Source organism: Taudactylus pleione, unplaced genomic scaffold, assembly GCF_031769625.1.
Source record: "Taudactylus pleione unplaced genomic scaffold, aTauple2 ptg000485l, whole genome shotgun sequence".
Lineage (NCBI taxonomy): Eukaryota > Metazoa > Chordata > Amphibia > Anura > Myobatrachidae > Taudactylus > Taudactylus pleione.
This window is the reverse complement of record NW_028284887.1, coordinates 649,874-671,223: the sequence shown is the minus strand read 5'-3', so window position 1 is coordinate 671,223 and position 21,350 is coordinate 649,874. Positions and strand designations below refer to the sequence as shown.

Sequence of the window (21,350 nt, the reverse complement as noted above, 5' to 3'; positions counted from 1 at the left end):
CCCTCTGTTATTTCCTAAATTGGGGAATACGATTGGAGATACAATATATATATATATATATATATATATATATATATATATATATATATGCGGCACTCCAGTGCTTCCAAACACACACTTGGCTGATGTACGTGCGTTTTTACCGCCATCCTACATTATTGCGCACCTGGGCCTGTTTTTCTGGAAGGGGGTGTGACGGTTATGTGTGTATATATATATATATTTATATTAACAGTGGAACAAACAAAGGGGGAGCCACATCGAGTATTTAAAGGATAGAGACAATTTATTTCGGCAATCACATCTGACTGAAAATTAGTATGCGTACACTGAGGGAGGTTTTCTGTTTGCACTTGAATACCTGAGGTGGATAAACCGCCATTGTAGGTACGCTTGCTAATTTTCATATATACACACACGAGATATATTTCACTTATGCATCACTTTCGAATGTCATGAAGATGCCAAATGTTGTTCTTTCTGTATTTGTGTATAGTTGAACTGTATACTAGACAGTAACTTATTTCTTAAAGGGCAGGTAAGTTGACTTTATTTGGGTCATATAGTAGTTTTCAATTTGTGGGTACATCACAGTTAAAAAAAAAGAAAGAAAAAAAGAAGTTGTATTACCTGTTTATGAGGACCCCTGAGTATATGTGCCTTGGCTCCTTCACAAGCCGTCCTCATTGCTTCAAGTGACGGTGTTCCCAACAAATCTGTGATTAAGTCCAACTGGATGAACAAAGACAATGCACAGTGAGTAGTCCTTACTCAATTCCCTTAATCCTTCCTTATTATACTTTACGGAACTGGCAAAGAATTTACCTCCAAGTAGCTGTTCTTCTCTAATTTTACAAAATGGACCATTCACAAGAGACTTTACATTCCATTGTGATCAGCGGCACCCAATCTCAGATGGGATCAGATAAGGTACCACAAATGTAACTGCAACGATGTCTAATTACAGCATGAGGCGACGATATATAAAATAAGAAAGTAGCCAGTGTACATAGGAAATTTAAAGCAATGCATTATCTCTTTTCTTGCACAGTAAACATATATAAATCAGACCGAGGCAAGATGTAAAAAGCCTCTGGAAGCATAATTTGCTAGAAATTTTCAATAAAACTTTAAAAGCACCTTAAAGTGCTGAATAAAGTCCATTAGAAGAAACCAACATACAATAATGTCAATAAGGAAATAAAATAGAAAGAAAAACATTTCTTTTAATAAAACTGACTTACAAAGCCACACCAATCATACTCATTCCACGATAAGCCTATCCCACCTAAATTTGGTCCCTGACTAAAGCTTATGGGCCTTTATAAATTCAAGAGGGCTGGACAAAAATGTGATGTAGATATAATCCCGACAGGATGCTGGCGTCAGGGGTAGATGGGTTTGGTTTAGGCTGCAGGGAGAGGGGAAGGATTAGGGTACTGACTGACAGGTATCGGTATCCTAACCCTGTTGGGATGCCGGCGTTGGAATTCTGACCACCGGGATCTCGAACGTCAGTATCCCGGACCCAATCCTACAAAAACATTACTGTTGAAGTTCTGTATTTCAGCAAAACTTCCTCCTATTATGTGCCCATCCTCCGAACACCAAAGGCGGCATACATTTCATGGACTGATTATTTGTCCTAACATCTGACAAGGGTCTAGTAACATCCCCAAGGCATATGGGACATCATGTCTTATGCAAAGTTGAGATCACTAGTGCTGTGAGACCTCCTTCTCATGGAAATTGCTGTACTCCACAAAATGCCACCAGTGTGGGCATGTCAGGTACACTTTGGGGGTGATTCAGTTGTTACAGGGCACTTAGCACTGGAGCTTTTCAATTAATTACTATGACAAGCCCTGAGGCTGCACTTATCGCAGATTTCTGCCCGTGCTCTCCTGAGGTGCGAGCAGCTATCTGCACTAGGTAGTACTTTGTGAATAGTCACGAATCCCAGGCATGTCGTAACTGCATCGCATCCGGCACTTATCATGGGAGAAGCTGCTTAACACTGTTAAACCAGTGTATTCTCCGGCGAACAAGTGGCCATGACAGGAGGTGACGGAATAGCACTTAGCACGGTAGCTAAATTCTCATCTAACAATAGCCCCCTTTTATTGGTACTCATGATTCAAGAACACAAGCAGCATAACCTCAGCAGCCTAATTTAGAACTTCTGTAAGTTTGAAGGCTTCCAAAAATGTTCTCTGTAAAAACAAAGATCTGCTCTATAAATAGATCTCCGGCAGGGTGTTACAAGGTGGAAAGCGTGTAAGATGAGACATCGCACGGGCGAAAGAGTTAAAGCAATCCATAGGCAAATATACCTGTCAGGCAAAGAAAAGGGTATAATTCAACCTTTATCAGTAGGGGTTTGTGCACCTGGTCCTCAGAGCTTGCCAAAAGGATTGTTGTGAATGCTGCAGCTGAAGTAGTAATCAGAACAAATTCTCCCTTGAGAACTGTAATTGCTACAAAACTGCTCGGTGCGAAGTTGCTTAGAAAAAAAAAAAGGCACCTGGGTATCATGTTCTTTTGAAGGACTAAAGACAATTAATAACGTTATGAAGCAGAATTGCCTTAATACTGTATGAAAAGGTTTTTATTTTAACATTCTTGGGCATTTTCCAGTTCATAGATGTCACTTACATACACAATCTATAATTGCTGCAAAGCTCTGAGGCCAGGTGTTGAGCATAGTTTATTCGGATTTTAATTTGGGTATACCTGTAAAAAAAAACATTGGTCCCATTTTTTGGGCAGTTCCAAATTCTACTACAAGCTCTTAAGGGGCTGCGTATGTGACCCTTGAAGTGTATCAGGTTGTCCACCTAATCTAGGCACGGCCATTCATGCTTGTCAGCTTTGGATATGGTACAGCCCCTTTGTGTGCACTGGATACAACTGTATCCACAGAGCAATTCTTAGCTACATAAAACGGCAATGGAAAAACAAGAAACAAAAAAGGTAAAGAAATGTAATTCATTTGTGCCCGAATAAACCAGTCAGTTAATTAGCCTACTGAACGTGGTAACCGCCATTAACCTATATGAGAACAGAATTGAAATGTGCAGTAATAATCATAGGGTATGACCTGGGCGCCACTTGTCTTATACAACGACAATGTTTAACTGTAGATGTTTGCATGACACCAGGGGGTATATTTACTAAAGTGAGAGTTTTTAGAAGTGAAGATGTTGCCCATAGCAACCAGATTCTAGCCATTATCTTCTAGAAGGTGCTAGTTAAATGTTAAGTAGAATCTGGTTGCTATGGGCAACATCTCCACTTCTAAAAACGCTCACATTAGTAAATATAACCCCAGATTACAGCTCATCTCATTCATGAAGTCTGAGAGCAGCTTTCTACTTATTCTAAAATGTTTCTTAGCTGACTAATGAAAGTTAGAGATCAAAAGTATTTGGGGAATTGTACAAATGCCTTCTGAAATCTTTGATCTGGTTTCAAAGCTACCTTTCTATATTTCCAAACAAACGCAAGAGGAATCACAGCCGGAACAAATGTTTCACTACTTTGATGCGTTAGGTGACGGAAAGAACGCAGTGGAGGCAACACTAATGAGGAGGTTATGGAAATCCCATTTTGATTCGTCAATATTTGACAAACTACATATATAGTTCTAACTGTGTGTGATTGATTTTAGCTGGCTGAAGTGGCAACTAATTAATTTGCTGTAGACAATAGTTTTATAACTATAACCATGTAAAAGGAAATGACAAATTATCGATATTCGGTAATAAAACTTAAAACAAAAACATAAAAACCACAAAACGGTTGAGCATTAGTACATATTGTGAAATAAGCAGTTACCATTCCCCAAAACCTGGATGGAACAGTGATTAGTATTGCTGTAGGACTTTGATTTAACCCCAAGCAGATAGAGATTATAACATTCATGGAATTCTACAGTAATTTCTTTCCAAAGCAAATGTGGCGACAGCACATACGTACAAAGTTCAAGTGATATAGGGGGCGATGTATCAAACCTTCTAAAGAGTGACATAGCAACCAATCAACTTCTACCTATCATGTTATAGACTGTACTTTATTTGTTGCTAGGAGCAACTTCTACACTCTTTAGAAGGTTTAATACATTTCAACCTATATCTTATAGTTCTGCTTTGGAGTTCCTATTACGTGACTACATAGAAATTCACATTTTGCAGAATGTTTGAGCAGATATCAGTGGCTGTTGCAAGGTGGGGACTGCTGCACAGTCCAAAACTGCCGGGGGGTGCTCTTTGAAAAAACAAAATTAAGTCTACAGGCTCCAAGCGCTGCTGTTGGGAATCATTAAACGCACCAGGGATCAGCTGGGTCTGTGTGATTGACAGGTGTGCCGAATTAGCCCACCCCCAGTTATCTCCCTTTAACCAAAACTTGCCAATGGGAGCTGACACAGGAGTCTGTGGGTGGGCTAATTCAAATTGCCTGTCAATCACACAGAGACCCAGCCGATCCTTCCCTGGTGAGTTTAGTGATAAATACCCAGCAGCAACTTTGGAGCACTCTTAATTTTATTGTTTTAACAGCATCCCACTAGCAATCTTCAAAAGGGCTGCAGCCCCCACCTTGAAACCGCCACTGACAGAGATGATGGTCAATTAATTCTGCTGTATTACGTGGTTGGGGTAGAAACACTTAAGACTAAAGTCCGCTAATGAAAGGGATTAAATCTAAAGCTCTGGCTTGTATGATCTCTGTGACTTTCCTCCATCCAGTCCACAAACATGCTAGTAAGACAATTGGTTAACTAATACTCGTTTTTCACCAAAATGCTGGGTCCGACCCAGGTTTTCGAACACTGGGCCAGATTCAGACCCAGTCACAAGGCAGACGACCACAGCCAAAGTATGCAAATCCTGCGATCGCTAGCAAGACATTAGCACGCCCACTATGTTTTGCTGTGCAATCGCGGTATGATATTAGACACCCACCAGCCTGACACAAGACGCCCACTTTACCTTAATAACATACGTTGACCATAACCTACGAGTGCTGCTGTGTTTAATTCAGCCATGTGACTTAATTATGCACGCCCCCAAAATGGCATTCCAACACACAGACACGCCTGCGTTCGCCCCGCCACACCCCTGTTACCATCGACTACCCCGTCACCACCCACAAATGCCATGTCCTGTCACTTATGCTTGCAGAGCTGGCTGCAAGCGCTTCCCGATCGCAGAGACTGGTTTGCGTACTGCGTCTTGTATGCATGCGCAGATTGCAAACATCGGCAGTCTGCGTGCGAACGCAGCCTTGCGACCGGGTCTGAATCAGGCCAACTCTTCCAACCTGTGTCACAGACAGGTCAGACCCCTTTCACACAACACCTTGGACCCGGGTTATTACCATGTAGACCCTGATCACCGTGAACCTGTGTCTGCCCTGCAAACTTGTGTATGACCTTAGATATGGACTTTATGAGGTCATAAAAAAGTGGGTGGTGACTGCTCACTGCATTGCATTAATAACTGCAATGCCACTTCTCTTCCTATTATGGTCATGCACCTTGCGGAATTCTCTTTGCGATCACTACATATACCTAGTTCTTCCATCCACATACTCATGTCCCTTTCTACAGTAGACAGTACATGAGCAATGCTGCGTTAGTGCTCTCAGTGACACAGTGTTCTGTGGTTAGGACACAGACTCGTTTGTGCACTTTGCAGTTCACACTTCTCTCCTCTCTCAAGCAGCCAGGACAGGATCACCCGCAGCAGCTGTGCTCCATACTTCTCAGTAGGTAGAGTACTGCTGAGTTGTAAGAACAAAAAAAGCCGTTCTCAGTCAGCATAGTGTCATTTTCCTGAGGCCTGTAAACATTTTTATTAACATTTATTTATTAACATTTTCTTATATAGCACAACATATTCCGTTACGCTTCACAAATGAAAATATTAATAGAAGAAAACTGGGTAATAACAGACAGACAGAGGTAGGAAAGCCCTGCTCGTAAGCTTATAATATATATAGCTTTAAATGTCACATTAAACCAAACAGCAAATTTAAAAACTAGACTGTTCAATATAGGACGTTAATGTAAAGTAATAACCATTTAAACATTTCATTATTAGTAATGTAAACTCTTCAACTTCAAGCCTATTTATAAAAAAAAAACAAAAAAAAACCTGCCAATGTGAAAACGGATTACCTGTTGTATTGGACTCTGTGCCTGAAATAGTATTCTTCGCCCAAGCAGCTCTGCAAAGATGCATCCTACAGACCAGATGTCTATAGCGTTAGTGTAATGACGGCTCCCCATTAGGATTTCCGGAGCCCGGTAATACTGAGTGACAACTTCCTGAGTCATATGACGAGATTCGTCAAGTTCTTCCACCCTTGCCAAACCGAAATCACAAATCTGGTAAAATAAAATGACAACATTTCATGTTTGTACTTTAGGCAACAAGATTCCAGATTTCACTATAGCACACAGTATTATTTTAAACTACAGTATTAAAACTAAAAAAGGAGATCAAAAGCAATTTCTCCTCCGTAAGCATGGCTTCAACCTTCTCATCTTTTGTAAGCTCAGACTATGTAATAAGGTGCTCTAGAGCAGGTATTTACTGGTAAAACATTGTACTAGAGACTTTTTTAACCATGTAAAAAAGAATATACAAAAAGGAGAAAAAAAAACCTGAGTCCAATATCTCAGAAGGTGCAGCTGTGGGGGAATTCCCACTAACCAGCTTATATAAATTCCTCCATAGAGCAAAGGTAGATGATCTCCCTTTAGTCAGCCTATACATATAAACTAACGAGGGGGCAGGTTCTGTCTGTTCTGCTGAAATACGTATTCAGATCACTATAACCCAGCTGAGGTGTGTAACCAAATGGGATACTGCTGCTGTAATAGCCAGCAAATCACCATACCTTCCCAACTACCACTTCCTAGCCCTCCCATGTGTGCTGTAATCACTGGTCCTGCACTACATCAAAAATAAAGCAACACATCTTATTACACTGGGATTAGCAACTGTACCAGGATGAGTAGATTTCTTATTGTAGAAAAGTCTACTAAGATCTGATTAGATTGATAAAATCCATTCTCATAATACAAATCAAATCCTTCCCCCCAACAATACTGACCACTGGCAAAGACTCCCACTTTCCAGTATGGTTTTGAAAACCAAACATTCGACTTACTGTTGGGATTAGCAATTTTAAACTCTACAATCTTTTTCATGAATATTAACAGCGTGTGTGGCAAAATTGAAACCAACAATATGAAACAAAATAAAAATAAAATAAAATTAGGAATGGGTAATACTTCATTGTAATGATAAGGCTGATATAGTAATACTGGTGTTTGTTGTAATGTGCTTCTTACCCATTTAGCACCTTCAAATGTATTTATTTATATTAGCCACTAATGCTGGGTACACATTAGCAGATGTGTACCCAGCACGATATCGTAGGCGGCGGGTCCCGGCATCAACAGTGCATTTGCCTGCATGGCCCCCACTGACTGTATCACCAGTCAGACCTGCATGCCGACGGGCGATGTCACAGACGACGTGCGGGAGCGCGCATAGTCAGCGACATAGCGGGTGCACACTGCCCGATGTGGACGATATGTCGTCCGAACCACCGGATCCGACAACATGTTGTCTAGTGTGTACACGGCTTAAGATTATCTGAGAAAACTCTGACAGGGAAAGTCAACAGGAATGCAGAAGTGTCCAAATCAATAAATGCAATTTTTGCCAGGCATTTACTTTGATCATGCCAATTTTGGTATTGCTCATTAAAAAGAAGATAAAAATGTGTACAAAACCACCTACATATACACCTCCTCCCCTCACCCAATTAGACTGTGTGTGTGTACTGTATATATACACAATGCCACTGTACAGAGTGTTAACAATTGAATGTAGACCTTTACAGATACCCAATATTTTTCCAGCAAGGCAGTAGCTCTACTAATCAAGGTCTTGGCAGTTTGTGAATAGTTTGAACATGGCTTCTAGACAGGTTCTACTATCAGCTATCCATACAGCTTATAAGAGCCTGTATATGGAGTAATAACAGCTGCTTAATATTCAGATATACTTTACACAAACTAAATAATTGTTAATTAGATCAACATTAACTCTAAGTCCTTATTTTTAAAGAAAAGGAGAACACTACCTTAAGCACGCAGTTGCTGTTCACAAGTAGATTCCCTGGTTTAATGTCTCGATGCAAAATGCCAGCTGAATGTAAATACTTCAGACCTTAATATTAATTGGGGTGGGGTAGAGGGGGAAGAAAATTAAAAGAAAAAAAAAAAGTAAAAATCTTTAAAGAAGTCACAGCAATGCAAGTCTGTGTCCCAAATAACGTGGTTAAGCATACAGATGAGTAGACACAAGCACTTCATTTATCCTAATCTGTATCTGACAACTCTCTCAACTCATGTAAAGCTGCAGAATCAGGTTTAAAAACATATACTCTATCGCTAATACACACACTATAATCATATTTTCAGCTCTCAATATCAAGTTCAGGTTTCTTTCAGATAACCCATTTTAACATTTATATTCAGTTAGCACAATATCAAAATGTAGTTAACTTGATTGCTTATTTTTTAGGATTCATTATGAGCCTACTGGGTAAATGTTTTGGATGCTTTTATGTGTGATTTAATAAAACTATATAAATCATAAAAGAAAAAATTTTTTTTTTACTCAATTCATCACTCTGAGTATGTTTATGTGATAGAAAAAATGTCCGTAACAAGCATGTCATTATTCCATAGGCTGTCACAAGGGTGCTTTTTGAGTCTGACCAACAGTGTCAAAATCCGGGAGGGGAACGAGACGGGGGGATGGCACACTGGCACTTAAATTTCTTCCATGCACCAGTAAGGTGTCAAAAATCCAGATAAATATATATATATATATATATATATATATATATATAAAAATCTGTTGTCCAATTAAAATGACGTGCTCCCTCAAAGACTATCATTATCTGTATGTATATATAGATCAAAAAAATATTATATATATATATATATATATATATATATATATATATTTGTAATTGGATCAATATTCAGCACTTTTTGAAACTGGATAAAAAAAATCCAAACAGAAAATCATAAATGATAATCATACTTAACATACGTTTCTGTCTTAATATTTTTTTAAAACATGAAATACCCTGTAATAACAGCTGAAAACAAATATTTTGTATATTTTATTTCACAAATTTGCAACATGTGTAGCTCACGTACAAGTGTAAGTTCTTGCGAAAGCACCAATTTACCTTCCATTCACTTTTCTGCCTTGGAGCGTAAGGTTAAGGTGCACGGTAGCTACATTTACAGAGTAGCAGCAGTTTAGACAGGCAGAAAGGAGGTGCTGGATGGAAATAATGTGTTCTTAGCAAAGCAGGCTGTGCTGCATTTTGCAGAGCAGTGCAGAAACAAGATTATGAATGTAAGATAAGCAGGTGGAAAGGGAGCACTGTCAGAGACGTTCCTAGTCATGGTGAGGGCAGCAGTCTCATTTCCACTCAGCAAGAGCACTAGAATTGTGCATCAGCTCAGAGCCCGCAGAAATCGTATCTCATCCTCTGCGCTTAGTGTTGTACTCCAGCAGGGAAACCCATTAGCAAATGAACTTCAGGTACAGGTTGAGTCTCCCATATCCAAAATGCTTGGGACCAGGGGTATTTTGGATATCGGAATATTCTGTATTTTGGAATAATTGCATATTATATTGAAATGTCTTGGAAATGGGACCCAAATATACACACAGAATGCATTTATGTGTTATATACACCTTATACACACAGCCTGCAAGTCATTTTAGACAATATTTTTTATAATTTTGTGCATCAAAAAAAGTTTTGTGTACATACATGAAATTCATTTATGTTTCATATACACCTTATACACACAGCCTGAAGGTTATTTTATACAATCTTTTTAATAATTTGTGCCTTAGACAAAGTTTATGTACATTAAACCATCAAAAATCAAAGGTTTCATTATCTCGGTCATGCTGAAAATATTCCGTATTTCGGAATATTTGGATATGGGAGACTCAACCTGTAATATAATAAAATGCTATACCCACGCAAAACACACACAAAAACCCCACTAATTACAATACTATGTTTCCACAATTTGGAGGCTGAAGCACGCATTATGTTAGGAGAAAAGGTGAAAAGTTTAACTGCAAGGGCTGGAAGTAAAAGTGAAAAAGGTTTTGTGAATTTACACTTTTGTACTTTTTGTTCGCATTTCTGAACAGAGAGGTGCACATGTTACATAGGTATTGTCCCTAGAGGGGAAAATAAGCGTGAACCTTGAAGCATACTTGCCTTCTTTTAAAAAGCATTTCAAGGAGATTGTGAAAGCAATACCTATGAGAGCAATACCATGTGAGAGGCGTACCATAAAGTTATTTTATATCTAAATGTAAATGAGCCCAAGATGTATGTAGGCCATAGGGCTCATTGTGCCTTATAACCAATGCAGGTAAATTATACCAATGAACGCATTTGAATGTATATATGTTTTTATTTATATAACAACTTCATAATGGAGGTAAGGTGCAATCAGGGAGAATTGGCAAGTGTGCCTTTAAGGGGCATGAGGAAACCATGGTGGTGCAAATCCCATAGCATACAGTTTTGTGCCTTGTAAATGACCTTCAGAGTGTGTGTGTGTGTGTGTGTGTGTGTTCTGCATCTTCGGGAAAGCCTGGCGCACTAGTTAAGGTCTCGCATGATATCTCCTGCTAATGTCACTGATATAGCTTGGCACATACTGGGGGATGGAAAAGGTTGCTGCCAGCTCATTTGTTACAGCTTTTACTTATAATTTTACATTGGACTCAGCTAATAAGTGATAACGCAGTTGCATTATTTGCAGCACAGGCTTTTTACAATTTATTAAAAAAGGGGTCCCCTAATGTCACCATCCAGGAGAGATCGGTATGAATCCCGACGCCGGAAGACCGGCACCAGTGAAGATCCCGACTGCGCTAAAGGTAAGTACTAATTAACCTAACCCCCCCCCTTACCTCCCTCCCTAGTGCCTAACCCCCCTCCCCACTGCCTAAACCTAACCCTCCCGGGGGGTGCCTAACTCTATCCTCCCCCAAGGGGTGCCTAACCGTAACCCCCCCTTCCCCTAGCCTAACCCTCCCGGGGGGTTGCCTAACCCTAATTCCCCCCCGGGAGCCCCTAACCTAACCCCCCCCCCTCCCAGCTGTCCGCGCCCGACTTACCTTTGATCGGGATGCCGGGCGTCGGGCTCCCGGGGTAGGTAGAATGACAGGCATCGGGATTTCAACGCCTGTCATTAAACCCTTGCCAGGATTAGACAGTCGGGATGCTGATGGTCGGCATTTAGATCGTCGGCATCCCGACTGCATACCATCCAGGATGACCAGTCGCTCTATAGCGCTCAGTGCTAGAGGACTTGATCTGCCAATCTGTAAGAGTTGCTACACTCTGCTCTGAGCTGCAACCAAATGAGCCAAAATGAAATGATCATAACATGATATGGTATAGAAAGACATCTATTCAGGGAAGGTTATGTGTAATATTAAAAAAGGGAGGAAAAAGGTGACAGATAGCAACTACCATGCAGGGACATAATTGGGGGGTGGGGGTAAAGTTTTAATCAAGCAAATGAAATAATACTATAGTATCTATCCTTCAAGTGTATCTGTCAAGTGGCGTTCAAACTAAGTGTGGAGTCTATGCCTCGGCGGGACAGAGCTATTTTGGCGGCACGAGGGGGACGTACACAATATTAGGAAGATAGTTTGAATGTTATGGCTGATGGGTGTGTGAAATGTCAGCACACAGTGCGGAACCTCTGGAACACCCCTCCTAATTAATAATTATGCACTTGTGAGCGTTTAAATAGCATAATATAGCCAGGTAGTTCTCTGATAAGCAGACAAATTTGTTAAATGATGTGGAACAGATTTGTTGAACTGTTGTATTGATGGGAAACTCCTTTTTAAACTTGCAGATGGGAGTTAAGTGTTTTTTACAAACACTTTACAAAACTTTATAAAAACACTGAAAACTCACATTTAGCAAAATACTGTAAAGTTTAATTTGCTGAAAAACACTTGCTGGCTCTCATTTTCCAATCATATATTTATTTAAAAAAATAAAATAAAAATGAACCATTTGACACCTTTTAAGAGCCCCCAATACTTTGCTTATGGCCACAAACAGCCTTATATATGGTCCTGCTATCTTAGTTTGCCATTTTTTTGGGTTAAGGATGACTTCCCCACTTTTCATGTACTTCTGCCAGTTTGCTTTTTGTAGAATCGCCATTTCTAACTAAATCTTTCATGTCTCAGGTGCGCATTATGTCTCAATGTGTGCAAGTTTTATGATGCAAGTTCACTTATGAAGATTCGCTTCCAATTGAATTGATCCCTTAAAGTTGCATCATTCTAAAACACGGGGTTAAACCTGCTTAGTATGTGTGTGTTATTGCTAAATGAGGTCCTAAAGTTCTAATTGCAATGTAATGCATATATATATATATATATATATATATATATATATATATATATATAGTACCAAACAAAAGTTTGGACACACCTGCTCATTCAATGGTTTTTGTTTATTTTAATTATTTTCAACATAGTAGATTAATAACACATATGGAGTTATGTTGTAAACATGATTGAGCTGATTGAGAGAATGCCAAGACTATGCAAAGCTGTCATCCAAGCAAAAGGGGGCTACTTTGAGGAAGTTAAAATATAAAAACACATTTTGATTTGTGTAACACTTTTTTGTTTACAACATAACTCCATATGTGTTATTGAATGAGAAGGTGTGTCCAAAATTTGACTGGTACTGTATAATATATATATATGTATATATACATATACATATATATATATACACACATACACACACACACACATACATAAAATCAAATAACAAAAGTTGGCACTAGAAGTCTGGTTTTTACAGATGAAAAAAATAGGGTGCTTTAATCGACGCTTCAGGGTCCAGTCCCCTTTAACAGGACACACCATTCTGTAACTAATGCCTTTTTATAAACCATCAGTTGGGACTAAACCAGATTATATTAATTTGCATTGACAAGGGGCAGGATTGCTTTCTAATTACTGATAGATTTCAGGCTGGTGTCTTGGCTTTCCATGCCTTTTTGCACCTCCCTTTCTTCATATGTTCAACACTTCTTTCCTGTGTCATTTCACATTATTACACATAACTTAATTTATGGTCGTCTATAGTTTGATTTATTTGCATGTGTGGATTGCATGGGTTGTTGCTGACATTTGGTGAAAATTTCATTACAATAGCCCCATTACAAATATATTTACTGAGAAAAATGTCAAATTAGCTGTTCCTGAAGGCAGCATGGTGTGGCCTGAAGATCCTGAAACACTAATTTTGATGCCAATAGGGTGCAATTCAACTGTGCCCAAAAGCACCGGGTTTAGCCGCGCAAAGCAGCTAAACCAGTCTAAAGTCCTGTTTAGGGCACCCAAAACAAAAACTTGTCCAACACTTCTGCTTGCCACCTCCGCAGGGTGTGAGCAGAAATGTTGGTGCCCGCGGCACTCACCCCCGACAGAGCAACAATTTAATTGCTCAGTCGGGCACCCAAAAAATCAACTGAATTCCCCCCAATGTGTCATGAGTCAAATGTGATCATTCACAGCCACAGACAAAGCTGAAGAGGGTATCGAATACATTTTTTTTTATACACCTGTATATTTTACAGCTGTAACAATAAATATTATGGTGTGCTGTAGCGGGGTGAAAGCTACAGGTCTAAAAATACACTATTTTTATTTTGCTGTATAAAAAAAATGTGGATGTGTGAACTTTGTTCTATACACAGAGACGCATCTGACAGCAAACCTCCATTCCCCCAAAACATATGAAGTTATGCCTTACCAACAATTACAAGAAGCCAAGTGACTGCCTCCCGGAAAATCAGTAGACACATCCCCTACAGTACATACTATGTACTGCTGTCAGCATTCTGATGCTCTAACTTAGGGGTGGGCAATACGCGGCCCCCCCAGCTACACATCCCAACATGCCCTGCCACAGTTTTGCTATTTGGCCATCCTAAAACTGTTGTAATGCATGCTGGAATTTGTAGTTCAACAACAGCTGGAGGGCCACTTATTGCCCACCCCTGTCTAACTGGTTTTCTTTAGCCCTGTCCAATTCAAAACTGGATACAAATCAATAGAAGAGGATGACCATCAACAGAAAAGAACTCATACCCTAGTTAAACGCACCATAAAAAGTAAACAACCTTTCATAAAATGGAAAATAAAGTAAAAAAAAAAAAAATTACACTTACCTCTTAAAATCTGGTACAAAAAAACTTTGACATGATCTGAGCTGAGAGGCTGAGGAGAGACAATGATCTTATGGAGGTCACTCTGCATTAGCTCTGTGACGACGTATCTTAGAAATGTGTTAAGGGGAACACAGGACAAACAGATTTTATTCACTAAAGGAAGAGATTTGGGATTAGCATGATCATAACAGAAATACTGAATAGCACGTTCTATAGAAATAGCTGACCATACCAAAACCTGCAACATCAAAATTAAATTTCACTGCATGGATTACAAAAATTGCTCAACAAATAAAACGTAAAATAACACAGTTGAATTAAAAAAAAAAATGACTAATATTTATAATATGATGGATTACATTTTATCACACCACAGTACGTACTAGCTTCTAAGGTGCAAAAGGACAGTTAGACTTGACTATCTGTGTACAGATTATAGGAATTACGGAAAACAGTCCAACTTCTGCCCAACCGGACGTGAGGCTAAGGCACATTTCCACAATGTTTCTCTATAGCAGCAATTTCCAGGCCCCTTAACTATAGTTTTGCTCTTGACCGATTTACAGTGCCACCTCAACACATGAACTTAGTGTGCAAACCGGCATTGTATGCAGATACATAATGGTGTATAACTGCAGACAATATATGAAAATATATACATAAAAGTTTATACTGTATATACAAAATCTCAAAGAAATTTCAGGCATGTTTAAGAAGAAAAAAAATAAGCCTCCTCCTCCTCAATTACTTGACATATAGGCCCTCATTCAGAGCCGTACGCTCTGAGCAGAGCGCACGCTCTGAATGAGGGCCGCCCTCCATAATTATGGAGCGTCCTCCTGGACGCTCGTATAGCTGTGGGTCACCACCCACAGCCTATACGAGCGTGCAGTTTGATGGCCGCGATGGTCTTGACCATCGCCACTGCGAGCCGGAGCCTGCGGTTGAGTTTTTCAACCGCAAGGCCCGGAGTGATTTTGGCTCTATCAGAGCCAAAATCACTCCCACTGACATCACTGGTGATGTCAGTGGGCCGGCTTCTGACGGTAGGCGTTCCCTTGGGAACGCCCCCGTCAGGGAGGCACGCCCCCGGCACGCCCACCAAAGGGGGCGTGCTGTCAATCAACATCGACAGCACGCCCCCTTTGATCAGACACAACGAGCGAAGGAAAGTCCTTCGCTCGTTGCGTCTGGCGCATGCGCACGACGGAGCTGCCGCCGTCATGTGCATGCTCAGTGCACAACATCGACCCACTTGCGAGCGGACAGCCGCTTGCGAGTGGGTCTGAATCAGGCCCATAGGTCCATCTTTGTGCATACACGTATTTTAGAAGTCTGTCAAAATACTGCTGTACTTCTCTTCAGTCATGTAAAGCCTATGGTAAACCAACAAGACAGATATAGCCAATTTCCATTAACATATAATATATACGACCTCTGAAATACACTGGTAAAGAGGAACCTTCCTGTACTGTATATGTGCTCAGTATACGCAATGCCATGAAATGAACTCTTGCCTCTATGCAGGGCCGGTTTTAGATATTGTGGAGCTCAGGGTGAAAGTTCCCAGTTGCGCCCCCCCTCCCCCCCCCCCCCCAAAAAAGAAAGAAATAAATTTTTTTAGATAACATAACATTATGCCACACGCAGTAATGCCCTTTATAACACATTATGACACACGCAGTAATGGCCTTTATAACACATTATGCCACATGCAGTAATGCCCTGTATAACACACTATGCCACACGCAGTAATGCCCTTTATAACACATTATGCCACACGCAGTAATGCCCTTTATAACACATTATACCACACGCAGTAATGCCCTTTATAACACATTATGCCACACGCAGTAATGCCCTTTATAACACATTATGCGACACACAGTAATGCCCTGTGTAACACATTATGCTATATGCAGTAATAACCTGTATAACACATTATGCCACATGCAGTAATGCCCTGTATAATACATTGTGCCACACACAGTAATTACCTTTATAATACATTATCCCCAATTCAAATTACACCACACAGTAGTCCCTTATGTTATGACACAAAGTGGTGCCCCTTTTACATAATGCCAAAATTAGTGTACCTTATACACAAGGCCCACAGTAGTAGTGCCCCTTATACAATGCACACAGCAGTGGTGCCCCTTACACAATGGCCCCAGTAGTGGTGCCCCTTACACAATGGCCCCAGTAGTGGTGCCCCCCGTGCAGTGCCCCCATTAGTAGTACCCCCAGTAGTAATCCCATTAGTAATGCCCCCTATAGTAGTGCCCCCATTAGTAATGCTCCCCATTAGTTTTGACCCCTTTAGTAGTGCCCACTGTAGTAAAGTCCCCAGTAGTAGTGCCCCCATCAGTAATGCCTTCAGAAATAATGCCCCCTGTAGTTGTGCCCACTAGTAGTAATGCCCCCTATAGTCGTCCCCCAGTAGTAATGCACCCCAGTAGTAATGCCCCTATAATCGTGCCCCCGACTGAAAAAAACCCCCCACAATACTTACCTTTAGCCCCGCTCCTGCTTCCGCTGCCGTCCGGTCCAACTGCGGCTCTTCGGATCCATGGGAGAAACGTCATGACATCATGACGTCCCTCCCATAGTACTCTCTCTGCCGGAAGCCGGAGCACAGGAGTGAGCTCCGGGTTTCGGCTGCCACTGCAGGGAGGGAGCCGGGTGTCTGCTGATAACAAATATCAGCGGGCGCCTGGCAAACGCTGCCTCCCGGCGGCGGCTGGGGGGGGGGGGGGGTGGTTTGGGACCGGCGTATTTTTTTATTTTTTAATTCCTTCTAGGTGTCGGCGCTCTGGGCGACGGCCCTGTTAGCCCGCACCTAGAACCGTCATGTTACTGCTAGATGACGCATCAGGAGCCTGTGCAGGCGCTAGTAAAGGGGCAGCAACATTTTAAGCTATGAATTGTATGATGCCAGTCTTATATTCACCTTTGCACCTGTGTATACAAATGCAATGACCCATGCTACACAGTCAAAATCTCAGAAAGCCTGATCAGTATAAGGCAGAGATACCCAAACGTGGTCCTCAAGGCACCCCACAGTTCAGGTTTTAGAGATATCCATGGTTGAACACAGGTGGTTAAATCAAATTGACTGAGGTACTATTTAAGTCACCTGTGCTCAACCATGGATATCTCTAAAACCTGAGCTGTTGGGGAGCCTTGAGGACCACGTTTGGGTACCTCTACCTTATACTGATCAGCTTTTGGGGAGCCTTGAGGACTGCGTTTGGGAACCTCTGGTGTAAGGGCTTGTTTGCAAAAGCATTCATTTGGTGCTTTCTACACTCATTCGTAGAGCTCAGTAAACGTATAGTCAAAAAAATGGTGCAACGTGGGTGGTGTAATGGTTAGCATTACTGCTTCATAGCTTTTAGTTCTTGAGTTTGATTCTCACCACAGCTCTGTGTGGAGTTTGTATATTCTCCCTGTGCTTGCAAGCTTTTCCTCCAAGTACTCCGGTTCCCTCCACAAACCAAAAATATACTAGTAGGTTAATTGGCTCCCAGCAAAAAAATGAGCCTTAGCGTGTATAGGTGTGTACACATGTGGCAGGGAATATAGATTGTAAGCTCCACTGGGACAGGGACTGATGTGAATGGCCAAAATATTCTCTATAAAACGTTGCAGGATGTGCGTGGACTATATAAAGAACTGTTAATAAATAAAGAATATAAACTAAACAAATAGATATATACACTTGCGACAAGAATTTGCTTGGTGTCAAAATACACGTAGCTTGCAGCATCACAGCTTGGCAAAATATGGAGTTATACGGAAGCACCTGCCATAGGGGGAAATGTATCAAACCATAGAGTGGAGAAGGGGACAAGTGGAGACATTGTATATAGCAACCAATCAGCTTCTAGCTAGCATTTGCCAAGAACATTCTATAAAATGATAAAAGCCGATTGGTTGCTATAGGCAACTGACTCACTTGTCCATTTTAAAAGGTTTGATACTTCCCCCCCCTTAGTACACTATGCTGCAGGCAGAGAGAAAGTATAAATCCAGGATTATAACAGCTATTGTTTATCAACATCCGTTTATACAAGCTCTAGACAGAGTACAAGGTCACATGAGATTATCATCCAGCTGAGTAAAAAGGATCTTTACCATAGCGGCCATGAGCACTGCAATTGGCAGGCACTGTAAAATCAAAACATGACGGAACATCTTAGCAAAACAGAACATAGAGGGCAACAGCAATTAACACACACAATCACGTGTTAATAAATGAATTTGATTGCCAGCACAAAAGAACTGATTTTTACATAAATAGTATTTTATTACCTGTGAGGACGAGATCGACTATGCTTTACTATTTGTTTTTGAAACTTGCTCTAGATCAGTTCTTTTATCTTTGTTTAAAGAAGACCGAAATAACTATGCTTCAAAATGCCTGATTCTGAGTCACACCTAAAGTGGTAACAATTTCAGCCACTTCCAGTGATCCATCATATAGTGACCATCTACCTGTATTGTGAGCCAGCTGCATCTAAGAGACCGCATCATCCCAAGCTCTCCGCTTGTGTTAGCAGCAGTTATCTCCATCCAGCGCCATATCAGACAAATCTCTGTATACACTTACATCTGAAGAGTCTGCAATTTTGTCTACACACCCACAACATGTGCCCTGGAAACTGCTTCTACATGTGAATGCCCCAATGAGAAGCGACTGAGATTTGCACAACTCAATGTTTATTGTGCTCATAATTTGATGTACCAAATACATGAGATATGTTCTTCTGCTGTACATAAATAAACTCCTGTAGATCAGGAGTGGGTATAAGGATCTCAGAGGGCCCAGTCAGCAGCCGGTTAAATTGTGGCCGTTAGGAAAGAAATGCACAGACTAGAATATAAGATAATATATTGTGCTCTTAATATTTGGTTGAGAAATGCTATAGTTTGTAATCTCTCTTTTTAACCAGTTGCTAAATATCCTGCCAAATGCCAGATTATCTGCATGGAAATAAGAAGGGAGCAGACACATTCTGTAGGAATTCTAGTTAATTCATGAAGATTCAGAAACTAAAAATATTTTACAAAAAGCTAATGAATAATATTTCATAAATTGCATAAGAAAGAATAAAACAATATTTCAAAACGCGTACCAAGCTATATCCGTTTTGTCTATGGAAGGACAATGCATAGGGGCATCGAGTCTGAAATGGATCATTACGGAGCCTGCACGTAGCTGCAGGGCAAAGCTAAATAAAAGGTCACATCTACAATTCCTATAAAACAGGAGGACTATCACTGGGGCGTTACTGGGATAAAAGCATGACAACCAGCATCAGTATGTATAGTGCCTGGGGAAGGAACTTTTACATTTTTCTCAATTAACAGTAAAATTAAAGAAAAATTCCACAAAATTAGACTTAACCTGTGTAAGTGGGAACATGGTTTGCTCCTGATCAGATCACTTACAAGGCGAGTTCTCATTAACTTTGGTTCAGATCACGATAATGCAGCTCCCATCACGTGTGGGAAAAAGGCCAATCAAGAGACCTATAGTCAACGCATTTCGCTCCCCAGACATGTACCTCTTGTCTTACAAATACAGAGAGAGTGGTTTTCTCACTATTTAAGTTAAAGGAAATTTATTCTATAGTACATAAAAAAAAGTAAAACAAAATTCCAATACAAATAAAACTACAGTAAATATAAAACTATTTGTTATGTTACTTTTCTGAAACAGGGTGTAGTCAATGTTGACATTCACACGCCACAATGTCGACATTGTTAAAATGTCGCGAGGCAACATTTCAACATTGTAAAATGTCTGCAATTAGGGTTAGGCTGCAGAACGAGAAGTTAGGCACTAGGGGGAGTGATAAGATTGGGGTTAGGGATAGGGAAAGTACACTCACCTCAACGACGCTGAAGACTCAGCCGGAGCGAACAGTCACATGACCACCAGGACCCGGAAGATGCCACAGGAGCCATCGGGACCAGGTCAGTCACCGTTGGGGCCACCCTAGACAATATGTCGACATCATGAGCATGTCAACATGATCATTGTTGACATATCATATCACACCCTCTGAAACATGTCAAAGAACTAAAAAAAAATGATGTCCGATATATCATTAATTCGCAACTCTGCCATAACGCTATTGTAATTAGGTCCTAAAGTGTCAATTTGTTTTAAAGAAAAAAACTAAAATAAAAAGGCCATTAGATTATATAATGTATATTTAAATACACAATCAAGCTTTGTTTCAGTGGGTAATATGTGAGTAGTTTCAATGGGAAATAAAGTGTAATGGAGATATGCTCATGTAGAAAAGACACTGTTCCTCATCTTTGCCAGCATTGTAATTAAAAGCTAGTTGATGAAATAAAATGTAAAGGCCGGGCTGTATTTCTATTTTTAATTCCAATTTTATGCCTAATATTGAAAAGCTAACACACCGTGTAATTTAATTATGACAAACTTCCCATTTCACCAGACAACCCTCAGAAATGTGTATGTATTGCGTGAGGTCTTCAGAATGCCTGCATTTATTGCCAGGTCAACTATAGCAGGCAATAATAAATGAAGGGCTAAAATGGCACCAGCACCAGTCCAGGTCTGATATGCAGATCTCACTTGAAAGAGACTCGAAGGAGCCATTAACTTAAAAAGAATCTGATTATTGTCTCTTGGTAATTTAATAAGGGCATCAGAATAGGAGGTAGTGACTAGTGTCTTTGATGTTCCCGCTTCCTCCAAATGAGACAGCCTCTCAAACAGATGGTGCCCAAGAGGGTTAGAGCTTCCTACAGCCCCACAAACGTGAGAAACAGACATGAAAATTGGCATCGCTGTAGAAGCAGATTTCATTCACATGTACTTCTATTTATTTTATAGCTTGTACAACAGGTGATGAGTGAATAAACCATCTATATTCACAACTTCAGATATAGCTAATATAACATTTCTTTACCCACATATTAATCATATTAGATTTACACTTCT

General features: G+C 40.4%; 1 protein-coding gene across 1 annotated transcript in view; it reads right to left on the bottom strand.

The window, feature by feature from the left end:
* The window catches only part of NLK (nemo like kinase), a 182,327-nt gene that overhangs the window by 26,985 nt on the left and 133,992 nt on the right, over positions 1-21,350 (bottom strand). Inside the window, exons 4-7 of the mRNA XM_088449462.1 lie at positions 14,360-14,466; positions 8,164-8,249; positions 6,182-6,391; positions 631-732 (exon numbers count right to left, since the gene is read on the bottom strand). Of these exons, the coding sequence (XP_088305588.1) occupies positions 631-732; positions 6,182-6,391; positions 8,164-8,249; positions 14,360-14,466 (505 nt within the window). The remainder of the gene's footprint in view (positions 1-630; positions 733-6,181; positions 6,392-8,163; positions 8,250-14,359; positions 14,467-21,350) is intronic.